The 22,731-nt window shown below is 40.6% G+C and overlaps 1 protein-coding gene across 5 annotated transcripts; it reads left to right on the top strand.

Moving 5' to 3' along the window:
• The first annotated feature begins 7,183 nt into the window (after positions 1 to 7,183).
• Positions 7,184 to 22,427, top strand: LOC115653170 (activated RNA polymerase II transcriptional coactivator p15). Of its 5 annotated transcripts, XR_004000868.1 has the most exons (7): positions 7,184 to 7,271; positions 10,301 to 10,373; positions 12,012 to 12,131; positions 13,200 to 13,308; positions 14,127 to 14,393; positions 15,545 to 15,655; positions 18,702 to 18,786. XR_004000868.1 is itself a non-coding variant. In XM_030566022.1 (6 exons), exons 3-6 carry the CDS (start codon positions 10,302 to 10,304, stop codon positions 18,779 to 18,781), a joined length of 381 nt encoding a protein of 126 aa, XP_030421882.1. In that variant the 5' UTR covers positions 7,205 to 7,271; positions 7,371 to 7,512; position 10,301; the 3' UTR covers positions 18,782 to 22,427. The 5 variants fall into 5 exon arrangements, 3 of the variants coding, with proteins under 3 accessions (XP_030421881.1, XP_030421882.1, XP_030421883.1); XR_004000869.1 differs by lacking the exon at positions 15,545 to 15,655 and having other exon boundaries at positions 18,702 to 18,789; XM_030566022.1 differs by lacking the exons at positions 14,127 to 14,393; positions 15,545 to 15,655 and adding an exon at positions 7,371 to 7,512 and having other exon boundaries at positions 7,205 to 7,271; positions 18,702 to 22,427.
• The last annotated feature ends 304 nt before the right edge of the window (positions 22,428 to 22,731 follow it).

Genomic DNA, 22,731 nt, shown 5'->3' with positions numbered 1-22,731 from the left:
TATATGTTTGTCCTTTAGAATAAACTGCTGAGGCTGATGACCTAACATCTCATCAGTTGTATCTCTCCTCAACAAACAACTTTATTTGGATAGTAATATTGAGACTATTCCCACTTCCTCTCCTATACCTTGTCTATGCTGAGTGTATTATGAAAAATCTCCTCTTGTTGGTGTAACACTAGTGCAGCTGTGCTAGTAATAACCATGGTCGGAGAATTAGTGTAGAGTGATCCTGGGTATTTTAACTTCTGAGTCACCTAGCCTTGTTTGTGTAAGACTTCCCAGAATAATTCATATGACATATATCTTTTAGAAAAACATCCAATCTTCTTCATGTAAAAATTCTCAGTGATGAGGAATCCACGCTTGGTAAATTGTTCAATGGTTAATTACTCACTGATTTAAAAAAAAAAAAAAAGCTATATCCCATCTGAATTTAGCTAGCTTCAACTTTGCGTTATACCTCTGCTTGATTGAAGAGCACTGTGACACTGCACCCCATATTCTTCATGGTGATATTATGATTATAACATCATTATAATGCATTTTATGCAAAATGGGTCATGTAAGAGGTAATTGGGAAAGTTATAATTTGCTGAATATGATTATCCTATTTATGCATTTATCACTTTTGTATCTGAAGTTATGAATATTGACTGTATTTGTACTTCAAATGTAGTTACACCTGGGTGATGCCCACTAGGCAAGATGCTTTCAGTCTAGATTGTGGGTGGGGAAGGGCTTATTCAGATTAATAATCCATTAGGGAAAACAGTAGGCCTTAGGACAAGCCTGGTGAGCCTTCCTGAGAATGCTCCAGACAGCCTGTAAGTAATGGATTCTATGACAAAGTATGAAAGGGCCTGTGACCAGGCCACATGACTCTGGACTCCATCTTGGGATGTCAGTGTTTTTCCACAAACTGAATTTGGGGCAAAGGGTTTCTACCATATGCTAAAGCTATATAAGGCAGGGAGTGACATTGTCAGTGGTTCTTCACTCCCCACACAAGAAGATTGTTCTTCAGGTGTTCCCAGAAAAGACTAAATTGGGGGAAGTGCTGGATCTAGGCTGAAAGGATTTCTAGCCTTTGTATGAAAGACCTGGGGGATTCCAAGCTGCAAAGCAAGTGCAGCTTGTCCCTTAAGAACCTGCAGCTTGCTTGTATCATCAGCCAAGGTGAGAATTTGTTAATTCATATCCTATTTGTTTAGTATCTTAGACTTAGTTTGCATTTTTGTTTATTTACTAGGTAATCTGCTTTGATCTGTTTGCTATCACTTAAAATCTATCTTTTTGTAATGAATAAACTTGTTTTATGTTTTCATCTAGACCAACAAGTTGGAATGAAGAGCGTGGAAAATCATAGGTCAAGGGACAAAGACTGTTGCATATTTCTTTCCACATTGCGGGGGGCGGGGCATCTGGATAATAAATTCATAGTAGTTGTGATTTAGAGAAGGGCAGGATGGTACAGCTCTGGGCCATAGGCTGGGAACCTGGTGGTTACATTGGCTGTAGCCTCTCTATTGTTGGTTCATGCAGGGGCTGGTCAGAGAGCCTGCAGGTAACTGCAGCTAGGTATGTCGCTACCTATATGAATGCTGGTGGATGTTTAGGACTGGGAGTGGGTCTGCAACTTGTCACAACAGCTCAGTGAGAGAGGGAGCCTAGAGTGTTGGAACTGGGATACCACTGAGCCCTCTGACCCAAGTGGCATTCTGGGGGGAACCCATTACAAGTGTAAGCAGAGTCAGGATGAGCTCTACCCTGACATCTGGCGGTGAATTATGGGGAGTGTGGAAAGAAATTTTAGGTATTTGCATTGGCACACCCACCCCACCTAGCATAGCCCATGGCAGCCTGGGATGGTTATTTTGACAGCTCTGGGATCCCCAATTTCTTTGTTGTTGGAGCAGGAGGAATAAAGTGTTGTCACCCTGATTATCTGAATGAGGAACTATGAGACTGCTTTATGACAGATGTCTCAATATCAATTAAGTAACACTTGCTAGACAAGGGACATGGGTGCCAAAACCCATTGAAAGGAGAGAGGTTGGGGATTGGTGTATGTACCTGATGATATGGGCCCCTTTTGAGGGCCTGGAACACCAATTGCACATCCTCCTCTCTCCACTGTTGAAAAGTAGAGCTAATTTTGATTCCATTAGGAGTCTGTCTAGAGGCTGCTGAGCTGAATTCACATTGGGCCAATGGTGCACGAGCACCAAGGCTCCCCTACTACAAGCTGAAATCACCAAAAGAGCTAAGCTTACTGAGCTGAGATCACTGACTGCTGTGTTAACTAGTGGGGGAGCCTGAAGATCTATCGTTAAGTGGCTGGCAGAGCGGGGCAGTTTGCAGCATGTTGGAGTAGCCCATGGAACAGTGAGCGGAGTGAAGCTGTTTGCAGGGACAGCTGGAGGAGCGGCACAGCTGTGTAGTGGAGCTGGTCGTGGTGAAGGCTGCAGCAGAACTCCACGGAGAGACGGAGCAGTTGGCCCTGGCCCACGTAAGGTGCCCCTTAACAGCCTGTGTGTGCTCCCTCCCATTTCCACCCAGCCTGGGTGGGTAAAACTCTGCAGATAAACTTTTGAACTCTGGGGTGGCAGTGACCAGAGACTTTCAGGTTGTTGGACTTTGGGGTGATTGGACTTAAGACCCAAGGGGGGAAAGGACATTGCCAAACTTATTTGGAGGTGGGTTTTTTGCTTATGGTTTGTGTTATAATCCTGTTTGTGGTGGTTTTCCAATGTGATGCCACATTGTTTCCCTCCTTTATTAAAAGGATTTTGCTACACTCCGTGCTTGCGAGTGGAGAAGTATTGCCTCCTAGAGGTGCCCGGGGGGGGTGGTATGTAATTGTTCCAGGTCACTGGTTGGGGGCTCGAGCCGGTTTTGCATTGAGTTATTGAAACGGAACCTCTGGATACTGAACCCGGCCCTTGTTGCTGCCAACTCAGAGGGGCAGAAGGGTTACGCAAGACCACTGTTCAATATTTGTTCCCTTCATAGGTATTTATAGGTAATCAACTCACTCCTTAACCTTCTTTTTTGTAGAACTAAATCACGCACCTTAAATCTGTCACTATAAACACATTTTCTAATCCTTTAATAATTCTCATGGCTCTTCTCTGAACCCTCTCCAATGTACCAACAATCTTCTTGAAGTGAGGACACCAAAACTGGACAACAGTATTCCAGCAATGGTTGCTCTACTGCCAAATACAGAGGTAAAACAGTCTCTCTCCCCCTTGCCCTACTCAGGATACTTTTGTTTCTGCACTCAGGATTGCACTTGCCCTTTTGGCCACAGCATTGCAGTGGAAGCTCATGTTCAGATGATTATTCACCAAAATCCTCAGTCTTTTTCAGACTCACAATGCAGGACCACCCTGGGAAGCAGTAAGTATGGCCTACATTCTTGGTGCCTAGATATATACATTTAGCCATAACAAATGCATACTGTTTGCTTGAGCCCAGGTTTCCAAGTGGTCCAGGTCACTCTAGATCAGTTACCTGTCCTTTTCATTATTTACTCCCCCCCCCCCACTTTATGTGTCATTAGTAAACTTGATCAGAGATGATTTTATACTTTCTTCCATGTCATTAATTAAAAAATGCTAAATAGCATAGGGCCAACCCTGCAGGACTCCAGGTACCCATTCCCTGTTTACAACTTTGAATTCATTTGATGCATTCCATGTTAATTTTATATCTTTCTAATTTTTTAATCAAAATGTCATGTACCAAGTCAAAAGCCTTACAGAAGTTCAGGTTATTACATCAAGACTATTACCTTAATCAATTAAACTTAGAATCTCCTAAAAATATATCAACTTAGTTTGACAGGCTCTACTTTAATGCCCATCAATATGGGTTTACAGAATTATATTCCCTCTCCTTTAATTATTAAATAAACGGAGTCCTGAATCAGCTATTCCATTTTCTTGCCTGCAATCCATGTCAGACTGACAGGCTTATAATTATCTGGGTCATCATTTACACTTTTTTTTTTTTTTTTTTTTTTTTTTTTAAATACTGGTGCAACAATAGCTTTCTTCCAATCTTCTGGAATTTTCCTGGTGTTCCAAGACCTTATTGAAAATAAACATTAATGGTCCAGTTAGCCAGCCCTTCTAAAGTCTTGGATGAAAGTTAAAGGGCTATCTGGATCTCCTGACTTAAGAGTGACTACTTTTAGTAGCTGCTGTTTAACATCCTTCTGAGAGGGTAGAATGGGAAGAGTGTAGATGATATACTCATCTCTGATGTTTCTTATTTCACCATATCTCTTTGTTTCCCTTATTAATTTTTCTAGAATTCCTAGCTTCTGATTTAAATAATGACTATCAACTTCCCACTTCTTGCATTTATTAATATATTTTATTTTCTAGATCTGCCTTCACTTCCTTTCTAAACCAGCTTTTAAAAAAACAACAATGCAGCCTTTTTCCTTGATTGTGTCTTTTTAAGCATCTAGTAAAATGTTCTTAAACAATTCCCAATTATCATACATATTTTTCTGAGAAAATTCTTCCTCTGAACTGATTTAGCTCAATTGTTTCCAACTTTGTGAAATTAGCCACTTTAAAGCACCACTTGAAAATGGTAGCCCCCTTCTCCTCTCACAGAAAGGCAAGGACACTGGGGCCCTTTGTCTACTGGGAGAGCTGCTAGGAGCTTTGTTTATCTCAGCAGCTAGAGTGCATCTGCTTGGATGGGTGCTGCATTCTTGCTCTCCTGCTACTGAGCGTTCTTTGCTGGGCTGGCCTTGGCATGGCACTCCAAAGCAGTGAGTCTTGGTGTTAATACCTGATTGAGATAAATGGGGTAGTACATCCATCTTAGAGCTGTCGTCTTAGCCTCTAGACTCTGTAGACGTATTCAGACATTAGTGCATTGGGTACACTCAGGTCATCTTTTCAACCTATTCTTTCCAACTAGAAGGGCTAGAAACTTCTCTTAAAAAAAAAACAGATAAAAACAGATTCTTATGTAATAACATGACTTCTAGGGCTCTAGGCATGAGCCTCTAGTGCCTACACCTTTAGTCTGGCCCGAGCTATCAATGAAGATATAGAACCTTCTAGCTAATACAAATGACCAAATGATAAGGTGCATGTATTAAACTCCTTCACGAGAGTTAAGAGAAAAGAACTAGCTCTTTCAGGTACAGTATCTTGTATGGCAGGCATGGGACACCAAATGAAGTGGATTGTCCAGCAGTGTCAAAGACCCTTATGTGCAACATGTACTAAAAACTTGGGAGGCAGGTCAGTGGAAGAACTCAGAATGAGATTCTTCAGGTTTCTGGAAAATGCTTTCTTCATACTGAGCATTCTCTGACATTTAACAAATACATAGCAAAGTCACTGCTGTACTAGCATTACATCATCTCATTTGCATGGTTACCATCTATTAGCAGGGAGTATGTCTACACTGCAGCTGGAAATGAATGTCCCAGGCCCAGCTGGGTAAGCCTGCTCTCACTAACTTGGCATGAGCTAGCATGCTAAAAACAGTAGTGCGGATGTTACCACTTCTGAGGAGATTGACCCTTGAGAACCTGAACTGCAATGACCACACCATGTTGCTGTTTTCAGTGTACTAGTTTAAGCAGAGCTCGCATTAGTCTGTCTGCTTAGGCTGGGTACCTTGCTTCTGTCTGAATGTAGACATTCCCATAATGATGTGCATGCTGTATTATTGTACAGATGAGATTCTAAGTTAGTGGTTCTCAACGGGGGTCTGAGGTCAGCTGGGGGGCTGCCAAGCAGGGCCAGCAATAAGACTTGCTGGGGCCCATGGCAGAAAGCCAAAGCCCTGCCACATGGGTTTGAAGCCTGAACCCTGCCACCCAAGACTAGGGTGACCAGATTTCCTGATTTTATAGGAACAGTCCTGATTTTGGGGGGCTTTTACTTATATAGGCACCTATTACCCCTCACTCCCATCCCAATTTTTTCACACTTGCTATCTGATCACCCTACCCAAGACTGATGCCGAAGCTTCATAAAGAAATAGTGTGAAATAGTAATAGTGTGAATTTAGTGCTTGTGGAAGGTGACAGCCTTCGAACATTGTCTTCTCTCTGTAGGGCAGTTGGTACAACTCTGCAACTGATGATACTATATGTTTCCCTGAAACTCAGCACAGCTCTATTTCATCACTAAACTAGCACTTAATTCTGAATGCTAGTGACAATTTAACACCCACTGGGATGAATGAGGCAATCTCTTAGGCCACGTCCAGACTAGGAATTAAAATCTATTTTAGATACGCAACTTCAGCTACGAGAATAACGTAGCTGAAGTCGAATTTCTAAAATCGAGGTACTCACCAGTCTGGACGGCGCTGCATCGATGTCCGCGGCTCTCCGTGTCGATTCCGGAACTCCGTTCGGATTGATGGAGTTCCGGAATCGATGTAAGCGCGCTCGGGGATCGATGCACCGCGTCCAGACTAGACGCGATATATCGATCCCCGAGCAATCGATTTTAACCTGCCGATGCCGTGGGTTAGTCTGGACGAGGGCTTAGAGCTACTGTATGTTTAGATGTTGACTGCAGGATGGCACTGCATCTGTTCACCTTTGGAAGGTTCCATTTGCAAGTCTAAAACCTAGAGACTTCTTAGACAAGGACAAAGTCTCAAGAGTAAATGATAAGGCCCCAAGAGCCATGCAGCTGCAAGCTACTGCTCTGTGATAGTTGTGGTACAGGTTGGAAAGGCCACTGCTGAAGGCTGTGAAACTCATCTGTGCTGAGATTATCAGTAGGGTGGCCTGGTGTAAGTAGTCCTCCAGCTGCCATGGGGGCTGAGATCCACCTGCTGTGCGAGTGGATCGGGCCCCAGAGTCCCTGCTCTTGACGTGTCTGGTCTCCCTTCAATTTAGGGTGCAGGGGAGACCAAGACACAGGCCATGCACAAAGGGGCTATTAATCTTCGCCTCCCGCCGAAGGGAGTAAATAGGGCTCAGCTTCCTATCCAGCCCATGGGTGAGGGGCGAGGAGAGGGGGACGATGCCCGTTTTCTGGGCTTGTTCCCTTGTAGGCCGCGGAGGGAAGCATGGGATCGCGCCTCGTGGCTTAGAATAAAGAGACGCTTCTTTCCTCTTTAAACACCACCGCCTCTGGAGCACCCTAAGTGACGCGCTGCGGGACGTAATGACGCGGGCAGGCGGGTGGGTCTTGCCGGTTGCGACATTTCCGTTTCTCTTAGTGGTGGTGTGCTTCGGAGAAGAGAGCAGCACGCAGAGCCAGCGGGACGTGAGTATCGCATCGCTCTCGCGCCCCCTCTTCTCCCCCCTCCCCGGGGGGCTGCGAGCCTGGCACCCGCCGCCATCTTATGTCTCCCTCCCCGCTCAGGGCCTGTCGGAGCCAGGGGAGGAGTGGTCGGGCAGCTCTGCGCTCGGACCAGGCGGGAGGATGAGCCGCCGCGTCTCGAACGCTGGGGAAGGCTCGGCCCGCGGGATTCCCGCCGCGCTCCTGTTCTGCCCAGTGCCGTGGGGTAGGAAGACTTTCTCCCGTTCACCGTTTGGGGGCGGGGGAGCGCTGCGTCAGGAGATGCTGCCATGTTTCGGGGGCAAAGAAAGCTCATCCGAATGAGGGAGAAAATGGCGGCGGGGAACCGCCTACCCCCATCCCCCACTGCGCGACCCACTCCCATTCTCCAGGACATGACATGACGGTCGCCCCCCCCCCCCCCCCGCCGTGGACCCTTAGTGATTCTGTGTCGTGTCTCCCTTTCTTAACCCGTCCCGGCTTTGCCCCATTCTCTCTTCATTAGGGGGAGGGGAGCGTCTGAACGAGGGAGAAAATGGCGGCTGGGAACCGCCTCCCCCCCTTTCTCTCCTGTGTTTGTAGGCTGTCCCCCATTCTCTACTCAGTGACCTGTCCAGTCTCATCTTCCTCCATTCCTCTTTCAGTGACTCCTCTCCACCTCATTTTCTTCTGAACGCCCCATATCCCTCTGCGTGGTGCAGTGTCTTCCCAACCCTATATACTAGAAAACCTTGCCTCTGAGAGACCCATTCGATCCCCATTGCCATGTTCCTCCATGATGTCTTTCCCTAATTTCCCCTATATTATTCCCCATTGGTTCTCAATCCCCTCATCCTATTCTCATTTTTGGTGCCCATTTTTCCTTATGCACTTCTTGCTGCCCCCCCTTCTCTTTCATTTTTTCCTCTTTTTAAAAATTCTGTACTGTTGCCTGCGGGCTGTATCAGACTCACTGGCCTACCTTATTTCATTTTGTTCCCCACCCACCTAGTGGTTCCTGCCCCTCTTCAGCACATTAACAATCTTGTAACATGGCAGACTGTTCGTTTTTTTTTCCTTTCTCATCCCTTTTGTAACCCCCAGCATATTCCAATTTCCTATTCTCCCTCTTCCTCTCCTGTGTTCCATTTCCCCTCATGGTGGCTGCTTTTTCACCTGACACTGTTCTTTTCCCCACATGTATTCATTCCATATGTCAGGGGTGGCCAAACTTATTGACCTTCTGAGCCACAGAAGACAGTCTTCAGAAGTTCGAAAGCCAGGACAGGCCTGCCCCCTGGGGTTGATGCCCTGAGGCCACCTCCCCATTGGATAGAAGCCCCTACCCCAGCCTACCCTACAGAGGTCCTGAGCCTCCTTGCTGCCCACCAAGTCTGGTAGGTGGTGAGTGGGGGGGGCTCCATGACCCACTTTTTAACTGTAAAAGAGCCACATGCAGCTCATGAGTCAGTTTGGCTACCCATGCCATATATTATTGTGCCTTTCATCCTAACACACTACCTTGCACTATGTTATTGCCCTGATAGTCATCCTCCCCCTTACTTGACATAAACCAGTAGTCCACATACTCCCCAATCTCTTACTATAGTTCCTTCCTTACAAACTGTTCCCTTTTTATAACCTGCTTTTCTGCTTTGTTCTTTCAAAAGCTGGAAAGGTATTAAAAGCAATTAAAATCCTTCCTGTGCCTTTTCTCTACATGTAATACTAGATGTTTATATACTATATCGATAGGTTTGCATAGTAGACACATCTGTCAGTATGCCTTCAAAAGATATGGATTTCCATGCATGCCTAACTAATGAAAATATTGGTTTGGCTGAGATCACCTAGGACAGGGGTTCTCAGACTTTTGAACTGGTGACCCCTTTCACATAGCAAGCCTCTGAGTGCGACCCCCTCCCTTATACATTAAAAATACTTTTGTATATATTTAACACCATTATAAATGCTGAAGGGAAAGCGGGGTTTGGAGTGCAGGCTGACAGCTCATGACCCCCCATGTAACAACTTCATGACCCCTTGAGGGGTCCCAACCCCCAGTTTGAGAACCCCTGACCTAGGAAATATGTGGCAGAACTGAGAATACAGTTTTAGATAGTCTCACCTCAGTGTGGCTTAACCACACACCATATTTTCTTTTAATGTCTTGAAACAGGTAGAAAAGTTTATGGTGATGGGTTTATATCTCTTAACCAGTACTTGTCATTCTGTCACCTGGAAATCAAAATAGACAATAACAATACATAAGAGTGAAGGGAGTCAATTGCCTGATAATATACCTGTATATTTTGTGACATTCATTGAAAACTTCTATTGAAATGTATGTAGAAATGTTTAATTAGTTTGTTTGGATAATAAATTAAATCCATAGTAACTTAGACTGAGCTGTTTATTACTATTTTGTGTACCCCAAAATGTGTTAAATGTATCACAAATTAAGTAAAAACAAAGGCCAGATCTACACTATAAACATACATCAGTATAACTACGTGTCTCAAGGGTCTGAACAATCCACACCCCTGAGCAATGTAGTTATACCGACCTAATCTCTGGTGTAGACAGCACTATGTCAATGGGAGGGCTTCTTCCATTGTCGTAGCTACTGCCTCTTGCAGAATTGGATTAACTACACTGACAGGAGAAGCTCTCCCTTCAGTGTAGTAGTGTTTTCACTGAAGTGCTACAGTGGTGCAGCTGCTACTTATGCAGCGGTTTAAGTATACACCTACCCTGAGTCCTTGTCCTGAAGAAGTTTCAAAATAAGTGAGACAGTACACAAATGAAGGGAATGGATCAAAAGAAAAGAAGCTAGAGGACTAAGATGATGATGAGATCACACATGTCTCAGATAGACATATATTGAAGTTTCCTGCTGCTTCATGTTGACTTCAAATATGAGATATTTGAATAAGATGAGAGAAGAGGCTTAGCAAAGCGGTTTGGGGAGTGCATTCCAGTCATAAAGGGCAATGTTTCATGTATGATATTTTCACTATCATTCTTCTCTCCAGAATGCCTAAATCAAAAGAACTTGTATCTTCAAGCTCATCTGCCAGTGATTCAGATAGTGAAGTTGACAAAAAGGTGAATATTGGACAATTGTTTACTGCATTTTAGTCTGGTAATTAAAAAAACAAAACACCAAACAAACTTCTTCTGGATTGAATTAGGAGGCAATTCAATTCTGATGGAATGTGTACGCCATGCTATTTGTGTTACCTAGCCTTTTGTTAAAACTGGGATCAGTGGTTGGTAGGTGAGATCCTTCTAAAAATGGAATGAAACTTTTTTTTAAAGATTGATTGGTTTTGTATCATTTGTTATTTCACTTGTGGCATCTAATCACAAGGTTCTTGGAGTTCTATGGATCTCTGTGGTGAGAGCAAAAATACTAAACCATTTTAGTTCCCTTGCTCTGTTAACATTTCTTTTCCTCCTAAACAACTGTGAAAGCTGATGTTGAGAAACATGATTTGATGGGCTTGAGAAGCTAAACAGAGTTGATATACAGGTCTGTGGCATCTTAGGTGGGGGTTCCGTTCCGCGGTTATTGCGTAAAGCGAAAACCACGTATAGTCAAAACCCCAAGCCCTTTAAATCCTGCTTGCAGCTCTGGAGGCAGGGGGAGGGCATTTAAAGGGCTGATGGAGCCCTTTAAATGCCCCCCCTGCCCAGCCGCCGGAGCTGTGGGTGGAATTTAAAGGGCTCTTCCAGGCTTCCCGCTGCGGTGGAGAGCCCAGTGGAGCCCTTTAAATGCCTCCCAGTCCCGCGGCCGGAGCTGTGGGTGGGATTTAAAGGGCTTCCCCCCTCTCCCTCGTCCAGCTGCCAAAGCTGCAGGCAGGATTTAAAGGGCTCCACCAGGCTTCCCGCTGTGGTGGGGAGCCCGGAGGAGCCCTTTAAATCCTACCTGCAGCTTTGGCAGCTGGGCTGGGGCTGGCATTTAAAGGGCCTGAAGCTTCACCGTGGCTGGAGCCTCGGGCCCTTTAGTTTGCCCCAGGGGTTACCAGCCACCTCTGCAGCTGGGAGCCCCCTGGGTGATTTAAAGACCCTGGGACTCCCAGCCACAGCTGGTGTGCTAGGATCTTTAAATCTTGAGGCTTCGCCTCTTCTACTTGAGGCCATGCCCCCTCCCAGACTCCAGGCCTTTCAGTGTAAAGCTGAAATCACCCATGTTAAATGCACGTAAGTTGCGAGAGACCTGTACATGCTGGGCTACAATGATTGTAGTGAGCATTCTGCATTTGAAGTGCTGGCTGAGTTTTCTGTGGATAGGACAAAACAGTATTATTTTTTATGTATATTCTGTAGTTCACTGCAGATAAGGTATGGAAGCATGAAGATCTTGGAGTGCTGTATGTAAATTAGTAACAAAATGGTAAAGTCAGAATAAAAGAGAGAGGAACATTCTTTCTCTCCTTCTGTCTCCCTTGAATTGGGGAGATGTAAAAAGTGCAAGGTGAGTGTGTGTAAAAAAATTTAATGTCCACCTCAATTTTATTTAGATCTTCTTTGGGTTACAAAAATGCTTTATTCTCCTAAATCTGTTCCTCTTGAAGTCCAATGAGAGTTTTACCATTGACTTCAGTAGGAGCAGAATTAGGATATCTTAGCGCACTTTTGAAAATCCCATGCAAAATTTACTGTATTAATAGTTCTTTGCAGCCTATAATAAAATGGGATGTGCTTTGTATTTTTGTTTGTTTTTTATACTTTTGGTTAAAGGCAAAGAGGAAAAAGCAAGTAGCTCCAGAAAAGCCTGTAAAGAAACAAAAGACTGGTGAAAGTTCTAAAGGTGCAGCTTCCTCTAAGCAAAGCAGCAACCGAGATGAGAATATGTTCCAGGTAATATTGATAATGCTACTTCTAGAGGCTGTTGGTTGAAGGGTTCCTGAGGAAGCATGTTACAGTTTAAAGTTTTCATAAAGATTACAGAATACAAACGCTTTGGTTTTTTTATCCAGCTACAGCATAGCATTCAATCTTTTGGCTAAATATGGTTACAGTGTTAAAGTGAAAGTGAGATACCCAGAAAAAACAGTGATGAGATTTGGCAGAGTAAAATAATCCATGCTATGCCATTCAATTCTAACTTTGTTTCATTGATTGTATCACTTGTTCCCAGTATTTCGTCTTGGTTTATAGTATCATTTTGAAAGTTCCAATGGTGCTGTCAGGTGCAGTTAATCTGAGAAAACCAGACAGTTGCTTGCCATATATAGATGTGAAATCTGCTTTCTTGTGCCACCTAGGATTTAGTTTGGTTGTGATATCCAATTCTCTAATTCTGTGAGGATTTAGCCTTGAGCTAAGCATCAGACAATCTGTGTGTTTGGAGCTTGTGGCCTCCACCACAGATTTTTCCAGTAAATTCAGAACTTCAAGGATTTTTGTTTGTTTAACCTATGCAGATCTCTTTTGTTTCTGGAAACATTGAAATGAACTCCAGTTTAGAGCAGGAGGAGGTGATGGTTCTTCTATCATCTTCATTAGTCTCAGAACTTGAAAACAAATTTGAATGGATTGTTCTCTTAGCATTTTCTAGTTTCATTAACAAATTTTGCACAAGGAAGCAGGAGTTTTTTTCTGAAATAATCAGCAATTTAAGTTGTCAGTATTTATTAGGAATTCAACTTTTAGATACACATGAATTTTCTTTTGAGGACACCCATTTTTCCAGGAAATAATGCTGAATTCTCCTAATGTGTTAAGTCCTTCATCTGTTAAAGCTGTCACCACTTATTAGTCCTAATATACTTTTTCAGGAAAATACTTAATCCAATCATTTCTATTTAAATCTGAAATAAGCTGTAGCAGTATGCAGTGCCTCATGTCAAAGTATTACTGATTAGAAACATGAATAATCTTGTACTGTGTAAAATGTATTAAATTCTGATTTGTTTTTGTTGGCAGATTGGCAAAATGAGGTATGTCAGTGTTCGTGACTTTAAAGGGAAAGTCCTAATTGATATTAGAGAATACTGGATGGATCAAGAAGGTGAAATGAAACCTGGCAGAAAAGGTGAACTTCTATTTTGTGTCATTGGTTGCATAGCATTAAAGTATATTTAGCTTAGCTTTATTGAGGAAAGTGGAAAATCATCTAACTTGAAGAATTCTGTAAGTACTTGATTCATATGGTTCACAGGTAAATAATGAAGCCATTCTTGATTCTAATGCAAAATTTTAATGTGCCTTGATACTTACTCAATAAAATATTTTAGTTACTTAGAAGATGTCGTAATGGGAAAGCATTAATATTGGGGGGCGGGAGGGGGGAAATCTAGGCACATGCTGGAGTTCTGGTCCTTTTCCTTCTCTTCTCCTACTCCTAAAAGTATTTTGGTTCCTTGGCAATGAGGATATGGTCCACAGTTTGAGAACAGGGTATAAAACCCCATAACTTAAAAATAAAAAGACCATTTTTAAACAAAGCAAATTTAAACCGGAATTTACAACTATCTGCCTGAAAGTTATGCTTTAAATTTTGAACATTTAAAATGAAAAAGGTTTGTGTTGCAGTGGATTGAAGTTAGGCACTATATCTCTAAATAGGATTCATCAAAACAAGTCTGGATTTTATCTCTTTAGAAACTATAGTTGGGAAAGGTATTAAATTCTGTAACCTGGACTACTGAATAACTGTTGTGTTTTCTCTAATATCTTAGCACTTCTTATTTCCCCCCAGATAGTTTTAAGTTACCATTGCATGAGGAGATAAACTGCATGATAACCTATTACTAGTTTTGGAGCTGATCAGGGTTCAGTTGAGAACACTAAAGTGGAAACACAACTGCTTTAATACAAATTTTGCAGAAAAATTTTGTTTAATTTTTACAGTGTTATACCAGTAAGTTATAGTACTAAACATTTTTTGGGGAAACCTACCGTGTCTCCAAGATGCAAAAGTCCCATATGGGAATATTTTTGAAGAGATTCCTGTATCATTTGGAAGTATTAAAGGATCACATGCTGTATAAGCGTAACAAAGACAATGCAGGGCTTGGTAGCAGGAATGAAACAACATTTTGAAAAGTGTGCTACCCATGCCAAGGATGACATTGAAGATACTGTATCTCTGTCAGTCTGAATATTCTGGATCTCTTGGTGAGTAATGTTAGTGTTTTTATTACATTTTAGAAAAATATTTAAAAACAAAGTTAAATATTGCTGGGTTATTTTCCTGTGGGGGTTATAACAAGAAGCAGAGAAATTTAGTTTCATCTGAATGAGAATTTTAAGTGTTTGAAGGTTAGTTTGTCATTAAACGCTCCATTCAGTGCCTGTTCATGTTTAGGGAAAGGCTCCCATTGACTACAGTGGGCATAGGACTGGACCATGAAAGAATATCAAAGGTGGCAGTGCAGTGGGGCATCATAATATAATGGAGATGTCCAGGTGTCCATATTGATTTGACAGCCTTGTACTGCTGAGTTTTGAACTTGACCCAGACATTCTGTATGAACTAGTTTAGGCAATGGATTAAAAACTAACCACAAGCAGGTTGAACTACTATACTGCTGGTATAAACATAATGTGAGCAAAACACCATATGTAATTTTTCAGTTTTTTGAACTAAATTTCTTCATGTCCAATTATTAATCCTCAATTCAAACTAAATCAATTGAAAGTTGGAAGTTTTAAAAGCTAACTTTTGAATTATCTGAGTACAGATAAACTATCAATGTCTGTTAACCCTCTTAGGTTGGGAGTGTCTAGCCATGAGAAATTTTAATTCCAAAATTTTAGTTGAGGTGAAAATAGGAGTTTGGAATGCAATGGCTATTCCAATTTATATTTTATAGTGGTGGTGCAATTCAGATCTGGAACACAACACAAACAATGGCACTTTCTCATAGTCCTTCCTCGTGTTGTCTTATGGCACCATTTTTCCTAGGCCTTGGCTACACTCACACTTTACAGCGCTGCAACTGGGGTGTGAAAAAACACACCCCTGAGCGCTGCAAGATACAGTGCTGTAAAGCGTCAGTGTAATCAGGGCAGCAGCGCTGGGAGCGCGGCTCCCAGCGCTGCACGCTACACCCGTAAGGGATGTGGTTTACATGCAGCGCTGGGAGAGCTCTCTCCCAGCGCTGCTGCTCTGACTACACTCACACTTCAAAGCGCTGCCGGGGCAGCGCTCCGAAATTCCAAATGTAGCCATACCCCTAGTGTCTGTTGCCAGCTGGAGAGGGACAGAGTTAAGGTATACACCATCCCTGCAACACAACCTTAACTTTGTATTTCCTGGTTTTCAGAGATTTAAGTTTAGCCACTCTCCACATTCTGGAAGGGCACGAGGCAGAACTGGGCAACTTTATCTGTGTGTCAACGAAGTTTTTCAGGCAGTTAATTTTAGAATTATACAGGTGAGATGAATGACCACTTTCTGCATTGTTGTTAGCTTCATCATTACCACTATCTGATGCATCCGGCAGAAGCAGTACAACTAAACTTGTTAGAATGCTTGTTTGGTGCACAGTCAAAGAAATATCCATTTTCATCATCCAAAACAACCACGGACTACTTTGTAGTCAGTATTGGTGTTCTCAGTGTTGAGTTCATAGTTGAAGATTGCTTGGTTCATATAAGAAAAATTAGCTGCTTATAACTTTTTCTGAAGAGTTGGAGATGGTTCAAGCTTTAACAAGGATCAAGAAAAATGTCAATGGTATCCAAAATTAAATTGTAGATATATAAAGCACTTCCTTGATTCAACCTTTTTTCCTGCATTCTCAATCTGAAGAACCAGTACAGATGTTAAAAGTAAACATGAAATTAATGCTGCTATGACATGTACATTATAATACATTTTCAGAGCTGGAAGAGAACCACCCAAAAATGTGTTTGCTGCTGAACTCAGTGAAGTTAAACCCGTGGACTGGTGCAAATGTCTGGCCAGTCTCTCGGATGTAGAGCTCAGTAAATAAGTGGTTTTTTTGTTTTTTTTTCCTCCCTTCTCTTCTAGGGTTGAAGCTACTGCAGGTGTACAAATGACATTATCTAAATCTTGACTAGTTTGTTCTAATTTCAGAAACTGATAGTGTGTAAGGGAAGTAGGTAACCATCTTGAACAATTAATCCAGGTGGCAATTGAAGACACTGTATCCTAGAAAATGTCTCAGTGCAGTTTCTCTCATTTATTTAGTCACAGTTTACTAAAACTGAAAAAAGAAACTTGTTTTGCCATTACCTACTGTTGATTTAGTACATATCACACTAGAACTTGGTTTCAATTGAAGTTTTGTTACTTCAGCAATTGGGAAAGCAGAGCCCAAGCAGTAACATTCTAACATGTTGGTTTTGGTGTAATCCCAACAAAATTTACTTGTACTGTCGTTTCAGGCTAGGATTTTCAGTGGAGCCTAATGACTTAAACATGCAAATCCCATTTAAATTCTGTGGAAATTAAGTGTCTAACTCCATAAGCCCTTTTGTAAATCCAGCATGACTAAACAAATGTTGACTAAATCAGAAATGTTACATCACTAAAATTTGACTATCACAAACTCTCTGAAGAAGTTTGTTTTGGTAAAGTAAGTTGATGCTGGAACAAGCCGTGCATGTTACTAAGGCCATGTCTATATGTGCTGCAGCAACGGAGCTGTATCAATACAGCTGCCATGCCTCCGATGAAGATGCTCTGCCAAAGGGAGGGAGCTTTCCTGTCACCATAAAAAAACCCACCTCCCGAAGTGGCATAAGCTGTGTTGACAGGAGAAGCTCTTCTGCCGACATAGCGCTGTCCACATGAATGCTTATGTTGGTGTAACTTGCGTTGCTCAGGGGTGGAATATTCATACCCCTGGGTGGCATAAGTTTTGCTAGTATAGGATGTAGTGTAGACATAACTAAAAAAATTAAGTGATTTAGGCTATGTAGCTAACACTAATATTACATCAATAGATGACAGTTTTCTCTGTTATAAACTGATGCTTCCTTTTGGAAACGAAACTAAAATCTAATCTTAAAATCAGTATTGCTTTGACTGAAATCAGCACACTTTGAAAACCTACGTTAGATTAGAATCTTGATATTTTGTTGGTCTGTTCATCTAGAAATGAAGTTAGTTACTATGGTAAGAATTTTGAGATTGTTTATTTTCTGACTGAAAGGGCTTAATGCTGTTTGATATTTTCCAGTGCAAAATTAAATAGTCAGTTTCAGTCAGGTGTTAAAGATTTCTTAAACAAACCTGTCTTCTCTGAAAACTTGATAAAACTGTGTGACAGCATGTTCAGACTAGCTGGTGTCCAAAACATGGGAGAATGTAGGAAAAGTTTTTTGTTTTTTTTTCTCTAGATTAAAGTTCACAGGTGGCTGACATCAGCAGTACTTATGTTTAATATACTCAAATAAAAAAAATACTTGTTACCAAAAAAGTCCTGATCCTGTTTCCCTTGGGTCCTGTCACAGGTTTTCCCAGAGTGCGTCTAGACTGCTCCTTGAATGAATGGAGACAAAATTGAATAAATCCTTAAATAAACAATGGGTTAAAAGTATAAGAAACATGCGTAGAGGCATGAGTAAGATTGGTGCAGGAGAAGATATAGATAGATGTCATACATACTATTCTGTGTGGTGGGAGCGAAGAACGAGGTGCAGCACAGTGCTGCTTCAAAAATGTTTACATGCTTTAATGTACAGAGTTTAGTTTTAACAAAGAAGATTAAGGGGTGACTCTGAGGAGCCAATTATTAAATACTTGTTCCCCATTCCTTAGTCTAGCCGAGAAGGGTGTAACGCAATCCAATGGCTAGAAGTTGAAGCTAGCCAAAATCAGACTGGAAATAAGTCTTAAATTTTTTAACAGCAGAGGTAATTAACCATTGAAACAGTTTATCAATGGTCATAGTGGATTCTCCATCACTGACCATTTTGAAATCAAGATTATCTTTTTAGAAAACATCTATGCTCTAGGAATTTTGCAAAAGTTCACTGTGTCAAGTTGGACAACAGGTCAGGCTAGTTGAGCATTATAGTCCTGTCTGGCCATGGAATCTATGAATCTAAGAACATGTGTGTGCAAACTCAATCCACAAATGGCTTTTATCGCACCAAAGAGAGAAGCCTGGGCATCTCCAGCTCATCCAGAGTTTTAGTGCAGCCTGCCATTTGTAGCTTCTTGTGATTCACATAACACCTGTGGATGGGTTTCTACAAAGATGCTGCACTACAGTTTGTATCTTCTCATATCCAAACAGAATCCATAAACAGACTAACTTCTTGTTTAGCCTGAAGTTAAATGTAAATATTCCGGTGTATAGTCATATTTTAGTTAATGTAATTATTCATTTAACACTCACTACAGCTAACATTGTTAGTTAGGAAAATATTGATGACATAATAAGATTGTTAAAGTTGTACAAAATCTTGATCTTGCTGCACTAAGGATTTGTTTTTAATGCATTTCAGGTATTTCTTTAAATCCAGAACAGTGGAATCAGCTGAAGGAACAGATTTCCGATATTGATGATGCAGTAAGAAAACTGTAAAGACAGCCATACAGAAACTTACTGTTTTAGTTGTTTTAAGCAGTCTTTTTACACATTGGCTTTTGTTTTCTAAAATACTTGTTTTCCAAGCTATTGTATATTTGGATTGCAAAACAATTTGTAAGATGAATACTTTTTTTATGTGCATTAAAAGTGTATTCTAAGTGAGGCTATTTGTGTATACTTTATTAAAAAGGAATGATTTGCTTTCAACACAGTGTAAAGTAATAATCAATCCAGTAATACTATATAACGCATAGCTGTGGCCTTCCCGCCAACAGTTTTTAGGCTCCTCCTTTTAATTTTGGTTTCAGTTCAATTAAAACTTGTTCATACTAATTGTTAATCAGGAGACATTAAAAAAACCTTGACCTTATTGCAGATGTTCGTAACTTTTATATTCGTGATTTCAACTCAGTCCAAATAATGAATAATTAAAATATTTTTTGTAGATAATCTTAAATACTGTCTTTGAAAATTCACCACATTATTCTGATGTAGATAAGTACATAGGTATTTGGCATTGCTTGCATGAAGTATTACACTAAACAAGCGTATGTGATTATCACACAACACTTGGACACAAGCCACATTCTTTCTTTTCATTCTTCTGCAGATCATTTGACTTAAAAAAGATAATTAGCCTTTATTCTTAGACACTAGATTTTTAGTATGGTATACATATATATTATGGTAAGATTTTTACCTCAGAATAGGACTTACTAAGATCCTATTTTAAAGGTCCCAGCTTAAACAGATGAACTAATAACCTTACTTACCTACTGTTCTCAAGCTTTGCATTAGATTAAAATAGTCTTTTGAACATGCTATCTGATTCTAATGGGCAAGAACCCTTACCTTGCCTTGATAGAGCTTTTAGTCATGCTCAACAATCCTGTTTAAGCGTGGCTAAAACTACCAGTAGGCTATAGTACAGTTGGTGTAGATTGAACCAAGCAGGATTAAAACTAGCCTAGCCAAAGTTTCAGTGTGGGCTAAAACAGTTCTGCTCTGTCCATATTGCTTGATCAGGACACACATTTGTGTGGCTTACATGTGCACAGTTTAGCCTTTTAGGAAGGGCATGTTTGGTGCTGGCATACAGCAGCTCATGATTTTAGTGAACTTCACTTGGCTATCTGCATCCTGATCTGTAGCAGAGTGATGCTTCCTTTTCAGTAGGAGGTAATGTAGTGTACATGCAACATAACTGAAGAGAATTTTGATAGATGACTTAAGATACGCTTATGTTTTCCCTTTCAATATTCTTATTACAGTTGGGTGTGAGCTTATAAAGGGCACTCCTATATTAAAAGTTAACAAAAATAAGGTGTGAGATCAGTTAGTGAGCAAATTAACACTATATTGAAGAATTGTATGTTGGGGGGGGCGGGGTGTGTGTATCTGATTTTCAAATTGCTTTAATCCAAGGAAGAAGATAGTAACTTCATGAAAATTGCAGTTTTGGGACTTTATATCACTGAATGTACAAGTACTGAATCTACTGTATTTTTCCCATTTAATGTTAAACTATTGTATTTTTCAACTTGTTTAGATAACTGGTTTTTGCTATTCATTTAATTTCAGAATATCTTAATATTGTTTGCTGTCTAAGGCATGAGGAATTTATTGATATTGCAGATGTGCAGAGGCCTTGTTTTGTTAAGTGTCATACACTGACTGTCTCTTCCCTGAAGAATTTACATGATAAATGATACTTGAAGCCTGAGGAAAAAGGGATCTAATTAAACATACTGTTTAACTTACATATGCAGTATCATATTTTCCTCATTTTCCCCTTAACCCAGTCAGCAATGAATGATTTCAAGTGCGACTAATCAAAGAGGTGATTTAGTCCTTGTTACTTTGAGGAACGTTGAGTTCTTAAAGTGCTGTTTATGGAGTGAAGGGGAGGACGAGGCATGTCTGAGGGCAGCAATCTCATCTTTAGCTCCGCTGTCCTTTTTGAATAATTTCCTGTTGCTTGCAATATATCTGCACCAGAAAGAATAGTTAATAAGTAGCTGCCAAAATTCCACAGAGAAATGAAGGAAAATAATTAATTGCTTACAGACCTTTATTGTTCTCGTTAACATAACGTATTCTCTCGTTGGAAGAGGCTTTTGCAATATTTATATCATAGATTTTATAGTATGCAAAACCTAACTAGAAATCTCACCATTAAATCAGAAACTTTGTAACTTCAGACTTCACCTGCCTTACCTGAGTTGTTTCATCTGGTTGTTTTGAAGAACATAATTGTAACAACGGAGGGAGCAATGTAATTTCTCAGACGGATTAGTGGTTGTCACAGCACTGGGCCTTGACGTTCTTTCATGGTAACTGTGGGGATTAGGTAACGGTGTGGGTTAAGGGGAGATCGGAAGTTGAGTTCTCGGGGGTTGGGAATGAATGAGAAGGCTTAATATGGTTGGTGTTAGTTTTATTGTGGAAACCAATACTGGCAGATTTATAGAAACAGCTATTTTAAACTAAGGAGTATTGGCTCTTTTTACAGACAAATTACAGTTTTAGCAGGGATAATTTGAATTCACTGAAGCTGCTTGATTTTACTTAATCATTGGTTTTGTTGGCATTTTTTACTTTTACATTAAAAGTTTGGTACAGATTCATTTTACTTAAAACTTACTACATTACAAAAGAATTTTTAACCTGCCAGCCATATTTCCTTATGAAATATTTTCATAAAGCTTTGTATATTTTACTTCAGAGCCTTCCATTCCCCAACCCATCTACAGCAATAAAATGCTCCTCCAAAAATAAGTAGTAGTTCTCTCATCAGCCAGTTAATTTCATGATTTAACTCAACATGGTCTGCAAAATAGAATGCTTCAGAACATGAAGAAAGTTGGAGTGCTGAATGGCTGATGTGGAGGTATTTATTTAACAGTGGTGAATAAGTGTTCCATTTTAAGAATTCTGCATCAAGAATTACAAAAGTATTTAAACTGCATCAATTTACATCATATGACTGTTACCCAATGCTGTATCATTCTGGTTTTAAAAACAAATGTTTGGAAGGATTGTATGTCACATCTAAAATTTGGATAATTTGACTTGCGAATTAAATAAAAATTGGTGGTTTATAAGTGTACTTGTGAAATTAAAGTGCACAAGAGAGAAAGATGTTACATAGTATTGACTTCATATCATACAGTTAAATATGAACCAGTAAGAAGAGATGTACAAAGGTTTGTACAAGTTTGATCAGTATTTATATAGTGCATAACTGCTAAATATTAAATCTGTTCTAATTCATAAGATCTCTAAGTGCATTGAAAGTTTTGCCAAAATATAGTCTCAGTGCTAAATGAATACCTTATAATGTACATTATCCTTATGTACAGGTATTCATTTTATTCCTATTGAAATTAAACAGATGTAGTAGTAATCTGATATTGACTGTTAACAGAAATACCCCAGCAACAATACTTTGTGTTATCTGTAAGCAAAAAAATGTACAAAACAATAGTTGTAATTCTAGTAACTAAAATGCATTTTGTTAACCGTGCGGAATGTATGTATGTTTTGGTGGTATCTACCATGGAGATACCACTGGAAATATGAACCATCCAATTGTAATTATCGTAAATGTTCAAATAAAAATGAAAAATTATATGCATGATATCAGTTTCAAGATCTGAAAATGAATGAATGTGATTCAAAAGATAGGAAATTAATGACAGTTTAAATCTTTAGATTTTGATTTGCACCATTATTGAGGTGGCTATTCTCTCATGGCGCTCATGGAAGTCACGGATTCTGTGACTTCCACAGTGGCTGGTGCAGCTGGGGCTGGCTGCCCGTGCAGCTGGTCCGACCACCTGGGTAATGGTCCTGGGGTCTGCCCCAGCAGCAGCAGGGGTCCTGGGGCACTCAGAGGCCATCCAGAGAGTGGTGGCCTGGGGCAGGCAAACACCCCGCCTCCT

Source organism: Gopherus evgoodei, chromosome 6 (assembly GCF_007399415.2).
Source record: "Gopherus evgoodei ecotype Sinaloan lineage chromosome 6, rGopEvg1_v1.p, whole genome shotgun sequence".
Lineage (NCBI taxonomy): Eukaryota > Metazoa > Chordata > Testudines > Testudinidae > Gopherus > Gopherus evgoodei.
Note: the sequence above shows the minus strand (reverse complement) of the source record. Positions and strands in the feature narration are given on the sequence as shown.